Source organism: Clarias gariepinus, chromosome 11 (assembly GCF_024256425.1).
Source record: "Clarias gariepinus isolate MV-2021 ecotype Netherlands chromosome 11, CGAR_prim_01v2, whole genome shotgun sequence".
Taxonomy (NCBI): domain Eukaryota; kingdom Metazoa; phylum Chordata; class Actinopteri; order Siluriformes; family Clariidae; genus Clarias; species Clarias gariepinus.
This window is the reverse complement of record NC_071110.1, coordinates 27,719,787-27,741,790: the sequence shown is the minus strand read 5'-3', so window position 1 is coordinate 27,741,790 and position 22,004 is coordinate 27,719,787. Positions and strand designations below refer to the sequence as shown.

The 22,004-nt window shown below is 40.2% G+C and overlaps 1 protein-coding gene across 3 annotated transcripts in view; it reads left to right on the top strand.

Moving 5' to 3' along the window:
- LOC128533133 (cell adhesion molecule DSCAML1) overlaps positions 1–22,004 on the top strand; it is a 99,560-nt gene that overhangs the window by 50,339 nt on the left and 27,217 nt on the right. For all 3 annotated transcript variants that reach the window (XM_053507359.1, XM_053507360.1, XM_053507358.1), the window contains exons 3-16: positions 1,796–1,942; positions 3,797–4,075; positions 8,278–8,553; positions 8,697–8,993; positions 11,442–11,714; positions 12,342–12,623; positions 12,930–13,049; positions 13,794–13,970; positions 19,007–19,212; positions 19,498–19,594; positions 19,739–19,867; positions 20,058–20,225; positions 20,321–20,391; positions 20,479–20,719. In XM_053507359.1, coding sequence (XP_053363334.1) covers positions 1,796–1,942; positions 3,797–4,075; positions 8,278–8,553; positions 8,697–8,993; positions 11,442–11,714; positions 12,342–12,623; positions 12,930–13,049; positions 13,794–13,970; positions 19,007–19,212; positions 19,498–19,594; positions 19,739–19,867; positions 20,058–20,225; positions 20,321–20,391; positions 20,479–20,719 — 2,763 coding nt within the window. The remainder of the gene's footprint in view (positions 1–1,795; positions 1,943–3,796; positions 4,076–8,277; positions 8,554–8,696; positions 8,994–11,441; positions 11,715–12,341; positions 12,624–12,929; positions 13,050–13,793; positions 13,971–19,006; positions 19,213–19,497; positions 19,595–19,738; positions 19,868–20,057; positions 20,226–20,320; positions 20,392–20,478; positions 20,720–22,004) is intronic.

The following is a 22,004-nucleotide window of genomic DNA, read 5'->3' as shown; positions in this document are numbered from 1 at the left end:
TCAATTGCTTTGAGTAAAGTCTACTTGTCAGTGTGTGTGTGTGTGTGTGTGTGTGTGTGGAAGTACCTGCTCATGCTTTGTTGGTTTATTAAACTTGCTTAGCATGTAAAAGAAGATTCCATGAGCTCACTGATCGCAGTCCTGAAGATACCACAAACTTATAACCTCTTTATATCCATATTTCTTTTAAGAAATTTGAAATAATAGAATACCTCTGTTGTTAGAAATAATTAGGCGGACATCTTACAGTACAGTATGCAATTTCTCTAATCAAGGCTACAGCCCAGACGTTGACAGTGATAAATCTGTCTCTGGGAGGGTGTGTGTGTGGGTTTATATGCACATCACTGTTATAGCAGTTTATATATAGAAAGGTGGTAAAAAATTTAGTAAAAAAATCGCAAAGTTCCCAGTGAAAGCGAGGTGTTTTGAACGGTGTTCCTTTGTCAGCTGAGCAACTGGAGTACTTGTGAGGCTGTAGTGAGTAAGTAGATAAAAGGTCTAGAGTTGATTTCAAGTGTGACATTTGCATTTAGAGTTGCATTTGCATTTGGAGCTGCATTTAGAGTTGATTTCGAGTGTGGCATTTGCATTTGGAATGTTGCTGTTAATTCTCAATATAAAGTCCAAAGAGCTGTCACTGCAAGTAAGGCAATCATACATCTTAGCACAGACATGGCAAAAGTTGAGCTCCTGAGTTGTTCTCAGGTCAATTATCTGGTACATTCTTCCAAGGAATGGCTGATTATCCCAGGAACATCTACGGTATGGAAAACTTAACTGTGGTAGATGACAGAAGAAGAAAAAACACTTAATAACCGGATTAAGTAGGTAGGAATACTGTATCTGTGTCAAAGTCATGACCATGTAAACCAGTGGTGAAGCCTTAGGGTTTCTCGCCGCCATGTGGAAGGCCTGGGTTTGATTCCCAGCCAGTTAGTGGTGGGTCGTTTATGAACGATTCGTTCTTTTTTCGAACGAGTCTTTAACGTGTCTCAGAAGAACGAGTCGTTTCATAGAGTGATTCGTTCATTTTCTATTGGTCGCGCATGCGCAAAGCATCGCAAAACCCCCGTACAGTAGGTTATGGACGGGAAATAGGAATGAGGAGTTACTGTTGAGTCTTTGGTCCGAATCGTTCGTTCTTTTATCACGTGACTCCCATATATGCTATACAGTGCATTACACAGGAAACAGAATTGAGCGGTTCTTCTTCTCAGGAGTCTTCTGGTCCAAATCATTGACTCTCAGTTGACTCTCATAGACGCTAATAGCGTAAAAGAATGAACGATTCGGACCAGAAGACTCAACGGTAACTCCTCATTTCTGTTTCTCTTCTGTTTGGCTATAAATAACCAATCTAAGCTCGCGCATGCCTTTAATAAATCTGGAAATTATTTATAGTTTCAGCATAAGTGTTAGCTTGTGGTCCTTTATTAAGGTATCATTAAGGTATTTTACTCATCAAATTGTCAAAAAGTATAGGTGACAATGCCATGCTGTTGTATAAAAGCAATGTCACACTCAAGCACAGACCTAATATCTTTATTTGTGCCATTGTGCCTACAACTGCATGACAGCCTTGCTGATATTCAGTACAACAGCACTCCCTCTAGGGTGAAATTTCTTAAGTGTACATTAAAACGGATACACACTGGATAAATGTATACTAGTATAAAATAGAATCTTTGCCAACATACAGTACATATGCGCATACAGTACATATATATATGTTTGTGTGTGCGTGTGTGTGTGTGTGTGTGTGTGTATTTATCTTTTCTCTCTCTGTATGCAGGTAACAGGTTTTTCCTGACATCATATGGAGCCCTGTACATATCAGACGTGCAGAAAGAAGATGCGCTTTCTACTTACCGCTGCATTACCAAACACAAATACAGTGGAGAGACCCGACAGAGCAACGGTGCTCGCCTCTCTGTGATGGGTGCGTATGCTGCAATTAGTTTCTTTTATAAGTAAGATAATAACACTTCAAAAAAAGATATAAAAAAAAACTTTTTTTAAAGATGTTTCCATAAGAATGTCATTCACTACAACGTGTGCAATCCTACTTGTGTTTCAGAATTAATAACATGATAGTATAGGCAATGTCTTACTTCAAAAATGTACTCCTCCATCCAGTTTCTGTAGAACAGTATAAAAGTCTTAGGCATATGCAGAAAAATGCTTTAAAGGAGAGATGTCTTCAAAATAGTGAAAGATTTCTAAATTGAAAAAAAAATACACTATAAAGAGGATTAATAAACAAAATAATAAACAATAACAAAATTTCATGTCACAGCTCAATGCCTAATACCCCTATTCCACTCAATAACAAATGCACTATATCATTTTTCACTCACTTACTCACTCACTTATCAGGGTCGCGGGGTCTGGAGCCTATCCCAGGAGACTTAGGGCACGAGGTGTGGTACACCCTGGACAGTTTGGGATTAGCCTAATGTGCATGACTTTGGGAGGAAACTAGAGTACCCAAAAAGAAACCTACCAATGCTCAACCCACAGGGAGAACATACAGACTCCAAGCACACCCACCCTGAGGCAGGAATCGAACCTGGACCCTAGAGGTGCAAGGCGACAGTGCTAACCACTAAGCCGCTGTACCACCCCACACCATTATTAATTCTTATACTTTATATGTGGGTCGGTCATTTCATTTGATTCAAAACTATGGAAAATAATAGTACATTTTCTTTTATAGATTTATATATTTTTATAATATTTATTCTTCAAAATAAAAACACAGTGTACAAGTTGCATCAAAATTTTATTTACATTTACAATAAGTAACACATTGTTCATCACAAAACGTCACCGGTCACCGGCAAAGATGCCAAAGCCGTTCTCCACGACACGTCTCATCTGCAAATCCTGTAGTTGGTCACAAGCGCTTTATCTGTAAGTCCATGTCTACTGTAGGGTTTCATCAAATAAGTCCTCAAGGCATCATTGCCGAGGGATAAATAAGGCATGGGCTTGTCATCAATGGTCATGGGTTCTTATACCATCCTCTATGCACTCCTTCAGCTCACTGTCGTTAAATAATTGGGACATACAGTATATCCCATTCCTCCAATGTCTATAGGACACCGTCGATGCATTAACAGGACGGTATGAGGTCGTTATCGGAACGATGATGATAACACATCAGTAATGGTCATAATAGTCTGTAGTATCGTTTTAATTTGGCTTCATGTCGGTAGCGACGGTACGATTTCGTCAGTTCTTTGGGGCTTGGAATAACATCTTTAAATCCTATCGTTTTAATATGATGTCTCTTACACTTTGTTATTGCTTCGTGTCAAAATTCGCTATAGAGCCGTTTTCACGTCCGTCTTAATGGTTTGATGTGGCATCCCCATGTTTACAAAAAATTTACCAAATTGGTACCGATCGCAACGACTTCTGAGCCGATTTAAAATCGTCAGGAGAGGTCAGGAGCAAATTCGGCAAAATGGCATGTGGGTATAAAAATGTAGTTTTATGTTCAATTAGAGAACCAGTTATAGTTCTACTGAGACTGTTGTTTGTTTGTTTTTTAACTCAGTATTTTTTTTATTTTAAATGTGGTCTTTTAAGATGTTGCTTTTTGTTAAAGAAAGAAACTTCGTAAGGTTGTATGATCCACATGCTCAGCCAGTTATCTTCACCTGATTCCCGTAAGCTGTTCAGGAATCGGCTGTTTGATGAAACTGATATCAACTCTAACCTAGATCAGAGGGGGAGGGACACAAGCTTATGTATGTCTGTTACTTAGTGTGTTTCGTGTCTACTCTAGATCCTACTGAGTCCACACCCTCAGTGATGGACAGCTTCCAGTCAGGTGAAGTGCAGGTGGGGCGCAGTGTAGAGCTGCCATGCATTGCCTCAGGCTTCCCCAATCCCACCATCCGCTGGCTGAAGGATGGCAGACCACTTCCGGCTGACTCCCGCTGGACCAGGCGTCTCACAGGCCTTACCATCAGTGACCTACGCATGGAGGATTCAGGCAACTACATTTGTGAGGTCACCAACAGCTTTGGCTCCAAGGAGGTCACAGGTTACCTCAATGTAATAGGTGAGGAGATATAAATTGGGAAAGTGGGAGAATCCTCTTGCACAGTAGGGTAAATGTTTGTTTGACTCTAAATAAAAGTAGGTTTAGAACTATTTAAAATTATTTTCGTTAATAGAGGGAATCTTCGTACAGTTGTGTGACTAACGTGCATGGTCAGTTTTTCTTGCTTACCTTCGTCAGCTGCTCAAGATTACTAAATGATGAAGTTAATATCAGCTCTAACACAAATCAGAGGGAAAAACTGTAATTATTATTAAATATTAGCCTACTTACAGTATTCTACCAGTAGTGACCAGGCTTTGCATCACTTAAATATGCCATAGCGTTGCTATGGCAAAAGATCCATTGCATGTATAGCAAATCCCACATTTAACATATTTGATGAAATTTCAATTTTAAAGCAGGATGGTTCATAAATCGTGAATACCGTTAGCCGTTATATGACCAAAAGTTTATAGACACCCGAATACCAGATAAACACTTTACACTTTAGTGAACGTGCCATGCACTAATACAGGCTATATGTTTAAGGTACACCTGAGACTAATTTACATTTTGTTTTAATGCACACACCCTTGTGTGTATATAGTGCTATAAAAAAGTATTTGCCAGTTCCTGAATATGTTTTTTGCATATTTTTCATATTTAAATGATTAAGATTATTAAACACATTTTCAAATTACACAGATTAACCCAAATAAATACAAAATGCACTTTTTAAAATATGACTTCATTTATTAAGGGGAAAAAGTGTCAAAACCTACCTGGCTCTACAGTATATGGGGAAAAGTAATTGCCCCCCCTTGCTAAATCTTTATTTGTGGGAAAGCTTTTAAATTTCACTTGCCACACCAAGGCCTGACTACTGCCAGACCTTTTGAATCAAAAAATCACTTGAATAGAACCTGTCTGACAAAGTCAAGCATGCAAAAAAAACTAAAAAAAAAAAAAGCAACATGATCCAAAGAAATTCATGAACAGATGAAACAAAAAAATTGTAATCTAAGGCACTAGGACTCCAGCGAACCACGATGAGAGCCATTATCCACCAATGGAGAAAAAACTTGGAACAGTGGTGAACCTTTCCAGGCGTGACCTTCCTACCAAAATTACTCAAAGAGCACAACAATGATTTATCCAGGAACTCATAAAGAACCCAGAACAACATCTAAAGACTCATTAAGGTCAGTGTTCTTGATTCAGCAATAAAAAGGAGACTGGGCAACAATAGCATCCATGGGAGAGTTCTAAGGTGAGCAAACTGTTGAGCAAAAAGAACACAAAGGCTTGTTTCACATTTGCCAAAAAACATCTTGATTATCTCCAAAAAACTTTGTGGGCTCATGAGACGATTTTGGATGGTGTCTGAAGGTTGATTCATGTCACCTGGACTTCTTAGTTCAGTAGAAACGTTTCACTACTTATCCAAGTAGCTTCTTCAGTCTAAGGTCACATAATCTTTTTAGAAGGTGTGCGTCCCATTACATCTGACATAAAACTAACACAGCGTTTCGAAAAGCATTTTCATGACCTGGACGACTTGCCATGATTGATGGAACCATGAATTCTGCGCTTTGCCAGAAAATCCTAAAGAAGAATGTCCAGCCATCAGATTTGACCACAAACTCTAGCACGCTTGGTCACAAACACAAAATAGTGTGAAAAACACCAGCAAGTCCACGTCTGAATGGCTCAAAAAATTTTAAATTAGGGTTTCGGAGGGGCCTAGTCAAAGTCTGGACTTAAACAGGATTCTTAAACAGACCATTCAGGCTAAAAAATCTCAGTCAGGGTCCAGTGTGACTGAATTAAAACAATTCTGCAAAGAAGAGTGGGCCAAAATTCTTCCACAGTGCTGTGAAAGACAGGGTCAGGCAGGTTGGGACAGCTTTTTCTTCCCAATAAATAAAATCATTATTTAAAAACTGCATTTTGTATTTACTTGGGTAATCTTTGTATATTATTATTATTATTATTATTATTATTATCTATCATTAAAATATATAATTTAGGGAAGGGCAAATACTTTTTCATGGCCCTATATATATTCAAGGCCACTCGAGTTCTTCCACTTCAACATTGGCAAACATTGGCTTAGAGCCTGCTTTGTTAGCATTGTACTATTTTGTTTTTGAATTTGTTGTTTTGTTTTCAGTTTTGTTGTTTTGTTTTCATTTTGTTATTTTATTTTCAAATTTGTTATTTTGTTTTCATTTTGTTATTTTGGTTTCTCGGCCACCGTAGCATTGTCATGTTAGAACATGTTTATCCCTCTTAGTTATGCGATAATAATTTTTTATTTTTTTTATTTTAATGATATTTTACTGCTACAACATAAAAGATATGTTTAAAACTTTGTACTATGTAAAAAACAGATCTGGGAAGGCCCACATACAGTATGGGTGTAATGGTCAGGTGCCCATCAAGTTTCACTGTGTCAATGATTTTAATCCACCTTTAGTATTAATTTAACCAAAGAGAAATTATTATTAAGATCGTTATTCCTAATTATTAACTTACTGACAACACTTCATTGTTGGAATTGTCTTCAATTACAGTCAGGTTTACATGCAGTCATCATGAACATGAATGTCATTGCAATATTGGGCTTTCTTTAAACTGTCTTATTTCTGGGGCACCACATATATCTTCAAAAGCATAAATTAAAAGCGTAAATTGTATCTGGAAACTTTGGAACATCTAATGCAGACCAGGGCAGGCCCACCTCCAAATTGGAAGAAAATAAGTGGGGAGAGAGAGAGAGAGAGAGAGAGAGAGAGAGAGATGTAGACAAAATGGTACTGGCAGTCTAGACCTTCTGTCACTTTTCTTCTGTCCATAAGAAAGAGGAGGTACAAGGGGGAAGTAAGGTTGTGCTATATAGTGTGTGTGTGTGTGTGTGTGTGTGTGTGTGTGTGTGTGTGTGTGTGTGTGTGTGTGTGTGTGTGTGAGGACCATTTCAGTTTCTTATAAAAACATGGTAAAGGAGGTTGAGGGAGGGAAGAGACAATTGTGTAGAGCAGGAAGTGTGGTGGACTTCTGGACATTTAGCCAGTGGGCAGATCATTCCAGTGCGCACACACACACACTGACAAGGCGAGCAGTGAGGATGACACAAACACCCGCACATTCACACACTAAGCCCCCAGCACATAACACCAGCTGCCTTATTGCTCACTGACATTTTCTTTTTCTTTCCCTCTTCTCACGTGACTCTGCCCCAAGTCCCCCCACCCCCCCCCCCAACCCCCCCCCCCACCCCTTCTGTCTATACGTTTTGGGTTTTTTTCCCTACTGTAACCTGGATTCTGTAGGACAAGATGAAAAGTGTTAAATTTATTATTTAAAAACCAAGTTAATAAGGTGGATTGTATAATATGAAAAACTTACCTGAATGCAGTATTTAGTAACCAGTGTTGGGTGTAACGCGTTAGAGTACTTGGATTACTTTTTTTGATGTAACGAGTAATCTAATGCGTTATGTCCTCCATTTAACAACTCAGTTATTTAGTTATTTTTTCATAAACTTAATCCGTTATTCAGACAATTTATACAATCTGTGAGCCAGACAGCAGTCATTCCCAATCCGTTACTGTGTGTGTGTGTGTGTGTGTGTGTGTGTGTGTGTGTGTGTGTGTGTGTGTGAAAGTCGTCCTACAACCCCCGCGGCCCTGATAACCCCCCTCTGTTATTCCTGCTGTTCTACCCCTATCTCACATATGCGGTTTGACTACGTGAGGACCGACGTGCGGAAATAATCACAGTGCCAAAACTGGCGGTGAATCATGATGAATCGTACTTACAGCCACCGCGCGAAACCGCGTAGGTGAGATAGGGGTATTAGTAGTTAACAGATTATGGGCCAAACGTCGCTGAGTGATGATGGTAGAATAATTATAAAGGTCTTGACTAAAAACAACATGCATGAGGAATCACAAAGGAGTTTTTATTTTCTGAAATGGAAAAGTACTCGAACTAGTTACTGTTTGTTAGACAGTAACGCTGTAATGTAACTGGTTACTTTTTAATGACAATAATTTTGTAATGTAATTAGTTATTATTAGTCATTTTTATTGTGCTATATAAGACAAACAAGTACTTATTTACCATTGGGCAAGAGGTAGAAGCAGTTGTTGAACATCTGTTTATAAATATCTTTACTACCATTTCTTTGTCCTCTCTTCACTCTCCTCTCTCCCTAGAGCCACTAAGGGTCACTGTCTCCCCTAAAAACTTGAAGACAGGTATCAGCAGTACGGTGATCCTGTCCTGCGCCGTTCAAGGTTCCCCTCATTTCACAGTGTCCTGGTTTCGGAATACAGAGCCTGTACTGCCTGACCAGCACTTCTCCATTCAGGGCACCAACAATGAGACACTCTTCATCACTGCTGCCCAGAAAAGACACTCGGGTGCTTACCAGTGCTTTGCTACCCGCAAGGGTCAAACCGCCCAGGACTTCTCCATTATATTGCTGGAAGGTGAGTTGTCATGGGGTGCAGAATGAAATGAGTTCTGAAACTTTGTATCGCTTTTGGTGATCATACATTTCTATTTAACCGAGCCCTCCACTTTGTTGTTTCTTTGTTGTGTTTCCTATATCTTCCCTCCCGCGAATCTGCAGATGGCACCCCGAGGATCGTCTCGTCCTTCAGCGAACGAGTGGTGGCACCAGGTGAACCCTTCTCCCTAATGTGTGCAGCCAAAGGCGCCCCTCCACCCACCATAACTTGGACCCTGGATGATGAGCCAATTGCTCGGGACTCGGCGCACCGGGCCAGTCAGTACACGCTCTCGGATGGCTCCACTGTATCACACGTTAACGTCAGCAACCCGCAGATCCGCGACGGGGGCGTGTACCGCTGCGCTGCACGCAACTCGGCCGGTAGCGCCGAGTACCAAGCGCGCATAAACGTAAGAGGTGCCTGTCTACTTTTCAATCTCAGCTGTTAGAGGGTGGCTTAAACCCATAACCTTCTTTTACCATCACTTCACCACTCACCCACCCACTCCTCATTTACCTGTCCAATCATTAATACACTCCTCTTCCTGATGTTTGTGGATGGTGTACGTCTACTTCAGCCAACTAGCCAACTTTTTAGCTGTTTGTCATTCATTCTGTGTCATACATAGATCTTTTTACTCACTTAAACGCCCTGTCTCTCCATCTCAACCCTTATTCTCTGGCAAAAAAATGTGATGTGGTTTAGCAATTATTGGAAATATAATGAGCTAGCATACAGAGAAGCTTTCTTGGCCAGGCAAGGATGGGTGTTAGGCCACATCAGAGGAGAGGAGAAGAGAGGGAAGTCACCATCTGAGAGAAGGGATTATTTGCCAGGCTTGCTGATAGCAGTGCCTCATTGGTTCTTCTTTCCTCTCCATCTCTGTCTCTCATTCTTTTTATGACAGCTATGTCTTTCTAAGAAGACATATTATATTTCTTTGTAGTGAATATGAGATCTGGTATCAGAGTCAATTACCCACAGACACACACACACACACACTTACACACACAGACAGAGCTCTAGCCTACACCTTAACAAAACATTTCAGCTCTTGAAATTTTGTAAAGGAGCATTTTTCTTGATGGTACCAGCCAACTGTCCCTCAAAGAGTGAAGCTGTCAGATATTCCTGTCCTTGTGGTCCCCACTAAGATATAAAAACATCTGCCAGTTTAAGGTGACAGACTGCCAGGCAGTAATATATGCATTTTCAGCTAAATGCAGCCGCACTCAAAAACAAGCACAAAGCTCAGTGTACTTTTTCTCAAAGCAGAATAGACCCTTTATTATTGAATGAACTTTTAAGAGAGTTCGTGAATTCCAATTTTTCCGAAGGAAAAAACATAAAGATGAGAGGAGGACATTGAGGGAAGGAGAGAGAGACAGAAAGATACTGTATGACAGTTTTTGTTGAATAATACATCAGGCGTTGACTGTCAGAGTTATGACAAAGCTCAACACACACAGAGCCGAGAGACAGAAAGGCAAAAGATGGCAAGAAAGAAGGGCAGAGAAGAGAAAAAAATTTGTATACTCAAAACCTCCATATGTAAATCTCCATATGCATTTCATCCAATTCTCCTTGTGTTTCATACTATTTTTACTGTGACTCTTTATGTAGTCCTTTTTCTTCCCAGCATTTGCCATAATGCTCTGACGATCATCTCTCTCCACTCCATTCGTTCGGAGTCCTTGGGAACACATCATACTCTTCCTCATGCAGTGATTGTTTTTATTATAAAGCTAAAGTGATATGCTAAAGTGATATCCCCAAATTAATATAATCAGTTTTATAACTCTTAAATCATCACCAACACTTTGACGTCAATCAAATAGGATCACAAGGGTAACCTTAGCATGAAGGTTAACTGGTTAGCAGGGATGATCATTTCTGAAAGCCTGTGTTCTCATCACTTCATAAACCCTTTTCCATGTGTATTTGGGATGCTTTTTTTTTTGTCGGTAAAGTAAAGCTAAATCAGTTTGTACTAATGTAATGTAGAAAGATGGATTCGACATACAGCGGTACCTCGGCATATGAATTTAATCCATTCGAGAGGCGAGTTCTTAAAGTGAGACGCATTTTCCTATAGGAAATAATGTAAACGTAGATAATTCGTTCCAGTCACTCAAAAATATAACCAATATTACCAATTCCTACACCCTAATCATATTTTTGCATATAAAAACAATTAAAACATTTAAAATGAACTAAAATATGAAATAAATAAATGCAAAAGGCAAAACAAATCCACATAAAATATGTAAACTCGCATAGCTTGGCTTTCCACAAATACAAACAAGTTTTAAACGGCTCCCGGACGTACTCACAACTTTTCACCATTGTTTGGTTCAACTCTTGGTTATGTGCTCGTATGCCGGAAATGCTTCATATGCCGAGGAAAATTCCTTTCAAAATTTTTGTTCGTAAGGCGAAAATGCGTGAGGCGGAGCATTTCGTACTGTACTACATTTTAGTTTACTTTGCTTGTTACATCAGAAATAAAATAGTATACAAAATATTTTTATTTGACATTTTTTATTGGTATAGTCACAGAAAGATATGTGCACACATTCCTTATGCTCTTACAGAGCAATCTAACCCTATCTCCTTTCCATTATGTATCCTCATTACATCCTGTACTCCATTTTTTTCGCACCTGTCTCTTTTTTATATTTCCTTTCATCTCATTTATTCTTCATCACTCCTTCTGATCAATTTGTCACCTTTTCTCTTTCTCTATATAATCCTGACTCCTCAACTTCCTTTCTATATGTACCTTAATGCCTCTAATTCCATCACCACACCTCATCACTCTCTACTTCTGCCTGTTTTTTTTTTTCTTCTTCTTTCTCTCTCAGGACCCCCAAGTATCAGGGCCATGCGCAACATTACAGCCGTGGCTGGGCGCAACACCTTCATCAATTGTCGTGTGATCGGCTACCCATACTACTCCATCAAGTGGTACAAAGATGGCATGCTGTTGCCAGACAACCATCGGCAGGTGGTATATGAGAACGGTACACTCAAGCTCAGTGATGTGCAGAAAGGAATGGATGAGGGCGCATACCTGTGCAGTGTGCTCATCCAACCCCAGCTCTCTATCAGCCAGACCGTCTATGTCACTGTCAAAGGTTAGCAGCTGTTCCAAACCCGATCCAAAGCATATTCTGCAAGTATAAAGAACTACCATCACATCATACGTCTTGGGTCTACGGACTTCAAATCTGTCATGGTGCTTATCATACTGAATACTTTTTGAATAAAGGTTTTAAAATAACGTTTTAGAACAGTATTGTCCATATTCTGTGTATGTGTGTATTCATGTTTGTGTGTCCATGTGAGTCACTACAAGGGAACACTGACTCCAGTGTGGAGATAGTATAGTGTGCTGCTTGTCTTGTCATGTCTCTGATTTAATTAACTGAATTTTAACGAGCCCCAGATTAAATCCCCCAGATGTCTTCAGTTGGACCCCCTCCCTCGGTTTCCATGGCAACACCATTATTCCCCATGCCAATTGGGCTCTAATTAGAGCAGCTATTATGGTCTGGAGGGAGAAGGAGGTAGTGCATGTGTGTCTGAGTTGGGTTGGGGGGTGGGGTGATGGGAAGTTGTTGTGAGGGTTTGTGTTTCACTACAGACCATAGAGAAGTCACCACTGCCCAGAAGTATACATATCAATTTTCCTGCTGAACACCAAAGCTCTCTGTCTTTTTCTCGTCCTCTTCTTATATTTCCTATCTCTATCAATTTCTTAGTTCCCCCTCTCATTCAGCCTTTTGACTTTCCACCTACTTCAATTGGTAAACTGATGTACATAGCATGTGTAGTTTCGTCCGGCGACATGCCCATTCGGATTACATGGCGCAAAGACGGTCAGGAGATCGTGTCTGGCACCTCTGGTGTCACCATTGAGACCAAGGAGTTCATGAGCTCGCTACAGATCTCCAAAGTTTCCTTAAAGCACAACGGCAACTACACTTGCATTGCCAGCAATGATGCAGCCACCGTCAGCTCTGAAAGACAGCTTATTGTCACTGGTGAGATAATATAAGCATATTTACTCATATTTTTCCACTAGCCTTTCAGGCAGGATGGGTAAAGTCAAGACAATGAAATGAGAAATAATAGAAACTGCAGATCATAAATAAGTGCTGACCCTCCAGCAAGACATTGAAGGTTATGTTTGAAAAAGATGGGGATTTTATCAAGTTTAGCAACAGTGACTGTCAAATAATAACACTGGGATATTTTCTGCCTTGCATGTAAAACTTAAACAGAAGGTAATAATATGCTCATATTGAACTATTTACTTGGTCAAATGAATTTTATTTTTTATCTTACAGTCCCTCCTCGTTTCCGAGTGCAGCCTAACAACCAGGATGGGATTTATGGAAAGTCTGGGGTTCTAAATTGTTCTGTGGATGGTTACCCCCCTCCTAAAGTCATGTGGAAACATGCTAAAGGTATTGTTTTTTTTTTTACAATGAAACATTTAGAGAAACTATAGACTTGTTAAGCTTATTTACTTGTTAGCTGTGTTTACATCGTAAATAGTAAGTAAATAACATTGATTTACTTACAGTAAATCAATAATCGATTCAGGAATAGTTTCTGGCTCATGTCACTAAATAGTAGTTACTTTCAAGTTTGGACCTTCTTTCTTCAATAAAAAATATTGCACAGAGGTAACTTGGCATACAAACACTCCACCTTATAAATTTTTGCCTTAAGAACAAAAATTTTGCAAGAAATTTGCATTGGCATACGAAGCATTTTCGGCATACGAACGATCGAACCGAGCCGAACCGAATACCAGCTAAGTTGCACATGCAGTACATCCGGGAGCCGTTGAAAACTTGTTTGTGTCCATGCCAAAAGCCAAGAAAAGTGATTTTACATATTTTTTGTAGATTTTGTGCAAGATTTAGTGAAGACATACCACCACAGATCCCAAGGAGAAGAAAACATTTTTAAGACAAGACGAATCATAAATGGATGTTAAGTGATGTTTAATGTTGGTTAAAATTGGTAATATTAGTCATATTTTGGAGTGAAACAGATTATCTGCATTTATATTATTTCCGATGGGAAAATGCATTTCAAGATATGAATTATAATCTTAAAAACGTGCGCTCAGAACAGCTTCAATTCGTATGCTGATGTACCACTGTGCATTCTTTTATGATACAGTCTTAAAATTTTTTCAGGTATTGGAAACCCACAGCAGTACCACCCAGTTCCTCTGACTGGCCGCATCCAGATCATGCCTAATGGTTCTCTTCTGATCCGACATGTTTTGGAGGAGGACCGTGGATACTATTTGTGCCAGGCCAGCAATGGTGTGGGCTCAGATATCAGCAAGAGCATGCTGCTTACAGTCAAAAGTAAGTACCTTTTTTATGGTAGCATCTATGAAAGAAGCTACATAAATGAAATCATACAGCCCAAACTGTATATCTTAAATATATCCATAACATTATTATTATTATTATTATTAGTATTATTATTTTTATTATTATTATTATTAATAATAATAATAAAACAAAACATACAAATAAACTATAAGCACTTTCCAGCTCTCTCTAAACTCCAGCAGCTCTTCTATGCTCTCTGTCAGGCAGACGAAGACAGGAAACAAACATAAGACACTTTCACACAGAAATCACACTAAAAAGGTGCTAAAAACGCCCCTCCCAACATAGAGCCTTCGTTCGCCTTTGGTGAATCACACTGAACCCACCAATCCGGTGTAAAACCACCTCAGTGTGTCCTTTCAAGAAGCATGCTGTGTTCCCAGAATCAGAAGAAGCGTGACACGTTACACAACAGCATCCGCATCCCACCCTTTCATACAGATCTTGTTTTACCTCTGTGACTGCCTCTGCTGTCAGCTTAAAAGCGCAACAGCAACAATGACCCCTTCCTCCCCCATCTCAGTGCTACTTTTATGGACTTTTGCAAGTCTACCTGATGATTACTCTTGATCAAAACTTTGGATGAATTAAAATAAGTGACACCAAGCTAATCTAGAATCGTATGAATAAGAGGCAGAGGAGACGCATCAAACCTAAATTTTGTATTCACTGAGGGATAGAATGGTTCTACACTGAAATGGTCAATCCTTCATGAGCTCAACACTTGTTCCAGTCTTCTTTTAACTTGCTTATTATCTGTAGCCATCCAGGAAGGGCATCCGGCATAAAACCTGTGCCAATTGGTGTGCAGATTGGATGGCCTGATCTGTGGCCATTGATCCATCCATCTAGGAACCTCTGTAGCCCAACTAGGGACCGTGGAGGCCAATGGTGATCATTGTGTTTATTCCCATTTTCACAACCGTTGTAGGACCTCTGGTCACACATGCATTTACAGACTACGGGCAGTTTGGGAACACCAATTGACCTAATCTGCATGTTTTTGGACCCTGGGCGAGAACTAGAGTACCCGGAGGAAACCCAACAAGCACAGGGAGAGCTAACAAACTCAATGCAAACTCCACAGACACTGAGGCAGGAATCAAACCCAGACCCTGGAGGTACAAGGTGACACTGCTAATCACTACACCACCGTGCCACATATTATCTGTACCAGTTCTTTTCTTTTGACCTTGTGGTGTACTTTGATATTTGGATGCCCCTTGCAAGGAAGTAAACTTGATCAAAATCCCACCCGGCACCTTGGCAACCTTGGTTCTCAGATAGTCTCAAAGCAGGATCACGGTATAATTTAATGTTTTTTTTTTTTGGTCCAAACTCTTCCTTTGTCTTTCTGTCCTTATCATATCAGTCGCTACTACTTTCTCTGTTGGATTTTTGAACACACTGTGTGTCCGGTAAGGACCCTTCCTGTTTAGATGGCATAAGGAAGAAACCTTCTGCTGAACCAGACTCAAAAGAGCACCCTCATTCAGTCCACCTATTGTACCAGCATCTGCATAACAGATTGGATTCATCCAAGTATAAACCCCCTCCAATATCACAATTTTAACAACCTTCTCTTAGGGTTGTATTTAAGTTACCACGTGCAAAAGTTGAGGAGCCACTGGGTGAAAGCAAAAAATAATTCCCTTCCCCAAATGTCAGCTTCTAGCTCTTGAGTGGCACAGCAGTGAAGTGTTCATTCGCCACTATCATCCACAGATCACAGGTTTAACTCCTGGATGACACTGAAGCTGTCTGTAGCAGAAGGGAGTGGTGGCATAGTTGCACTCTAACATCAGTCATGGTGGCATTAGTTTATCATGGTTATCTGTATGGCCAAGTGGAAGGGAGAATAATACTTTCTTCCAGGTGTGTTATGCCACCACCAACATGAGCTGCTTTTCGCGCTCTAAAGGAGCATTTGATAGTCTTCACCCTTCCTGGTTGGTAGCTGTTGCCTTGATGGGAGAGTGCCCTAACAGTGATGGGCAGGAATTGGACCTGACTAAATTAGGGACAAAATCAAGGGAAAAATTACAAAAAACAGTCAGCTCCTGGAACTGACAAAAGTGTTCTTTCTGGCATCGTGCTGCATCATGCAGAATTGCTGTCTTCACGGCAGGGTAGTCCAACTGGCTTTTGGGTTGCTGAATCACCAGCTGGGTCTCTCCAGTCTACAACAGCTGAATGTGAAGTCTGGATGTCATCCCTGGGCCTAGCTTCACACGGAGTCTGTTCCGTAAGACATATCTAGGTGTTCCTTCGTATTGTCCTGTGATATTATCCTGGCAGACAGATGAATATGCCCTGGATGTAATGCTAGTGAATTGCCAATTCTATGGCATGTTTTCGGAAGGCGGATGGAAACCAGAGAGCCTGGAGGAAACTCACACCCACAACCCTGAGTAGTACACTGCCAGACACCTAGCTATTATGAGGAAACAGAAACATAATCAGAATGGAAGATCAAATTTATTCATTCAATAACCACTTTATCCTGGGTTGCAGTGGTTCCAAAGTGTATACTGGGAAAACACTGGGCTCAGTGCATGAATCCACTCTGCGTGGGGGACCGATTTGCTGGGTACCGTTCCCACACACATTTGACAGTCATTCACTCCTAGAAACAATTTAGCATAGCTCAAACTCCAACTGCCAGCATGTTTTTGAGGTAGGAAGAAACCAAAGAACCTCATGACAACTGTGTTTAGGGTTTAAATTGGTGGTAGAATTATTTCCCAAAGCTGGATATAGTACATTACAGTGCCTTTTAAAAGTATTCACACCTCTTGAACGTTTCCATTTTTCATGTTACAACAACAAATGTAAATGTTACAACTGCAAGTATTTTGGGGTGTCTCTACCAGCTTTGCACATCTAAAAAGGGAAATTTTTGCCCATTCTTCTTAGCTCAAGCTCAGTCAGATTGAATGGAAAGCGTGTTCAAGTCCTGCCACAAATTCTCAATTGAACCAACTCTGATTAGGCTTCCTCCCCCTGCTGAAGAAAAGTATCCCCACAACATGACGGTGCCCGCACTATGGTCCACAGTGGGGTGGCGTGTTTAGGGTGATGTGCAGTGTTAGTTGCCACACAGAGCATTTTGCATTTAGGCCAAAAAGTTCAAATTTGGTCTCATCTGACCAGAGTAGCTTCTTCCACATGTTTGCTATGTACTTCACATGGCTTATTGCAAATTACGAACAGGATATCTTGTGGCTTTTTCAGTAGTTGCCCTGTGGACAGATTCTTCCAACTGAGCTGTGGATCTCTGCAGCTCTTCCAGAGTTACTATGGGTCGCTTGGCTGCTTCTCTGATGCTCTCCTTGCCCATCAGTTTAGGTGGACAGCCATGTCTTGGTACTGTAGGTTTGTAGTTGTAAGTGGCATACTCTTTCCACTTTTGGATGATGGATTGAACAGTGCTTCATGAGACTTTCAAAGCTTGGGATATTTTTTTTTTATCTAACCCTACTTTAAACCCTGCTCCACAACTTTATCCCTAACTTGTCTGGTGTGTTCCTTGGGACTAATGGTGCTGTTTATTCACTAATGTTCTCTAACAAACCTGTGAGGGTTTGACAGAACAGATGTATTTATACTGAGATTAAATTACACTAAATGTATCCTAGTTGTTTGAATATATTCGGTATAAATAGAATATTCCATCCATCCATCCATCTAGGAACCTCTGTAATTTAACTAGGAATTAGAGAGGTCAATGGTGACCATTGGATTTATTCCCAATGCTCATTCACACACATTGGACAATGTGGGAATGCCAATTACCCTAATCTGAATGTGTTTTGAATATGGGAGGAAACCAGAGTACCCGAAGGAAAACCTTCCAAACATGGGGAGAACCTGCATGCACACAGACCCTGAGGCGGGAATCAAACCCGGACTCTGGGGGTGCAAGACGACAGTGCTTAACCAAATGAAATATTAATCTCTATTAATATTAAATCTTTACATCCAAAGGGGTGTGAATCTGATAGATCAGATAGAACTGGTAAATTAGGTCTATAAATAGGTTTAGACTGACTTGAGTAGTAAGCAAGTCAAATTGAAGAATATGTTTTAACAAGGATAGCATGGGTAGGATCTATTTTGATTGACAGCCTTTTAAAAGCCCGAACCCGTTTACAGCCCGACATTATTCATTATTCAATACCTGTTTTCCTGTCGTACTTTAACAGAATGTCACACTTTTTGTATTTCACATAACCCACTGGCGCATTATTCTCATTATGTCCATGGTCAAAACTTCCCCACACCACAGACTATGCCTTAGTTGCTGGTGCAACCAAAACGTAATCGCCAGTGGCAAGCTCTCTCGGTTAAACCTCCTCAGCGTCCATTTTCGCATTTCTCTCGCGCTAATCAAAACGCATCACATGACCGCTCATTTACCGCGAGCCTGAGCCCGTGTAAAATTATATTAATTAAGCCCGAACCCGACCGAACCCGTCGGGTCCTGTCGGGTCCCGTCGGGTTCGGGCAAAGATCTTTAGCTCTAGTAGGATCTTTTATGTTCCCATGTTTCTTATGCAGCAGTTTAGACAGACATATTTACTGACTCCCGGTCAGTCTCTTTGTCTCTTCCTCTGTCTTTGAAGATGTGTTTGTGTTATTGATTAAACTATTCCTTTCCTCTGTTGCCCTCAATTCGGCTTGTTTCCTTTAGTGAAAGGAGGGCAGAATAAATAAGTGATGAAAACAAACCACCAGATTTCTCTTGTAATCAATAAACTGTGTGCGTGTGTGCGTGTGTGTGTGTGTGTGTGTGTTTGCTCTCCCGTACAAGTGTAAAGGATAAGAGAGCAGTCTGAGCAGTGTTACTGAAAAAGTCACACAAACATTCTAATTCTAATAAAACCCTCCACTTCCTCTACTTTCCCTTTTACTCATTTCTTTCGCTATGTTGTCTATTATATCATGAACATCTCTCTCTCTCTCTCTCTCTCTCTCTCTCTCTTTCTCTCTCTCTCTCGCTCCAGTCCCAGCCATGATCACTTCCCATCCGAACACAACTATGGCTATAAAAGGACAGAATAAAGAACTAAACTGCACTGCCCGGGGTGAGTACCCTATTATCATTCGCTGGGAACGTGGGGACACTGTCATCGACCCTGACCGTAACCCTCGCTACTCGATCACCACCAGCCCGAATGAGAAGAGTGATGAGGTCATTTCCACGCTGAAGGTGAGATACTCACATATACATAATCTGTAAATCAAAGATATTTAAAGGAATGTCAATAATGAATCACTCAGGGATGACACTTGGGATATTAGGCACAAAATACCATACTATCATACATTTTATAATTAATTGGTGTATTAATAATCGTTGAAATCACTTTAAGAAAAATAGTACAGCATCTCAATAAAATGGTACAATGCTAAATTGTTTCGCTTTTATACTTTCTCTCTCTCTCTCTCTTTCTCTTCTCATTCTTTTTGTTTTCCTCCATCTCTCTTTCTGTAGCTGAAGCCAGCTGAGCGTGGGGACTCCGTGTTCTTCTCATGTCATGCTATCAACTCCTATGGAGAGGGCCGTGGCCTCATTCAGTTGACTGTTCAAGGTAAGATAATCAGCCATGAAGACCAAATTCATGTCTACCATGATACACTTGAAACCAAATCAATAATTTATCATTTTGCTGTGTCCCCATTCTGGTCCTCTTCCTTGCTTGTTTCCTCACTTCTGTTTTATTTTCTTGCTCTAGAGCCCCCTGATCCGCCTGAGTTAGAGGTGCGTGAGGTAAAAGATCGCAGTATGAATTTAAGATGGACCCAGAGGTTTGATGGAAATAGCATCATTACCAGTTATGATATTGAATACAAAAACAAATCTGGTATGTACTTATCTGCCAATTTACTTTCCATTATTAATACACAGTTTTTATTGGATTTTACGACTTATAATACATTCATCATTAGCCTGTGATCATTTGTACTATCTAATATTCCAGCAGAAATAATGCACTGCGTTGTACTTGAGTTAATAGAGTATGATGTATTTTATCTGTGCTGGTCTCTTTACAGATCCATGGGAATTAAAGCATGCTACACGCAAAATATCCCCAACTAATAACCAGGCAAACATCGTGGAGCTGCATCCTGCTTCTGTCTACAGCATTCGTATGTACTCATACAATAAAATCGGCCGTAGTCAGGCCAGCAAAGAGCTCACTATCAGCACAGAGGAGGCATGTAAGTACAGACACACACAAACACACAGAGTATAATAGTTCTCATAAACAGCGATAGATTGTTATGAACTGATCTGACATTTTGACCTATCACAGCTCCTGATGGGCCACCCATGGAGGTCATTCTGCAGCCTATGACATCACAGAGCATCCGTGTTACATGGAAGGTACGAAACCTAAGCCAATTTTGTCTCCATGCTACAATATTGACAATAATAATGATAATAATATATTCAAAATGTTCTTGTCCCCAGGCTCCCAAGAAGGAGCTCCAGAATGGCGTAATCCGTGGCTATCAGATTGGCTACAGAGAAAATGGGCCTGGCAGTAATGGCCAGTACAGCATAGTGGAGATGAAGGCAACTGGTGACAGTGAGGTTTATACACTAGATAACCTGAAGAAATTTGCCCAGTATGGAGTGGTTGTTCAGGCCTTCAATCGAGCTGGAACAGGGCCATCTAGTTCGGAGATCAATGCTACCACACTAGAAGACGGTAAACCCATATTCATTTGTATCATACATTTACATCAGGGATTTCCAAACCTTTTAGGGAAATTACCTAAAATGTTTGACATTGAAATAAAAAATTTGACATATGTAAGTGTAATACAAGTGACTATGAACTTACAAATATACCTTGCAATCACCAATCAGGATGATTTTGTGTGCACGTTCAGAAGCAGAAGTAATGTGTGACATAGTGAGTAACTGATCCAAAACAGTCTTTTTAAACTTTCCAGCACTCAAGATGCTTATGATAGGATGCCAAACAGACCTTTTGTTACACTTGAAGCATCTTCATGCGACCCCATGTGGTGTCATAAACCCTAGTTTGGAAATCTTAAATTTAATTTTTAATAATATAGTGCTTTTAACAGGCAGCCTTACAAAAATCATCTGGATGAAGATGTACATTTTTATTCATAAATAAGCAAGGTAGAGACAACAGTGGCAAGGAATTAAATCATTGCCAAGACTGCCAAATGATAATGGGAGGAATGAACATTGAGACCTATCAGGGACAAAAGAGAACCTATTTTCTTTGGTTGACAAAAAATCCAGTAATTCCCAGCTTACAAAATTCTCTATGAACCCCCAGATATGGAGCAAAAGGCCAGTAATAGCTCAAATGTTTAAGGTTGCAGGGTCAGGGGTTCAAGCCCCAGCCCCATGAAGCTGCCATTTTTGCTCCCTTGAGCAGGCTGTTAATTGTTTCTGCTCTGAGGGCTCCATATCATGGCTGAGCCTGTGCTCTGACCCCAGCTTCCTAACAAGCTGGGATATGAAATTTATCAATATTAAATAGATTTTTCTCCTCTGTGACGCATATGTGATAAATAAACCTTCTTCATGAGGGCCTTAACTTATGAGAAAGTTATTGGCAAAAGGTTTTCCACCTAGTCTTAAAAACTGAGTCCTAGACACAACTTGGAAGGTTTTTTCTAAGCTGGGGGGCTTTGCAGAAAAAAGTCTTCCCTGTCCTGGTCTTCATTATTCTACGACTACTAAAAAGCCTGCACCTTTTAATTAAAGCAGAAATGTATTTGGATATTATGATGCAACGACTTGATTTTGAGCAACATTTCTAAAATGGAAAAAGACCGTCATGGTAATATTAACTACATGGTGTTCAAATGAGAGACTTGAGTCAATAATCACTTCACTTTTTCATGATGTAGCTAGAGTTTGGAAATTTTGCGTTACTATAATAACAATAACTTATGGGTGCCTGAGATCATACAAGAAATACTTCTTGCTTTAAAAAAAAATAGGTAGAA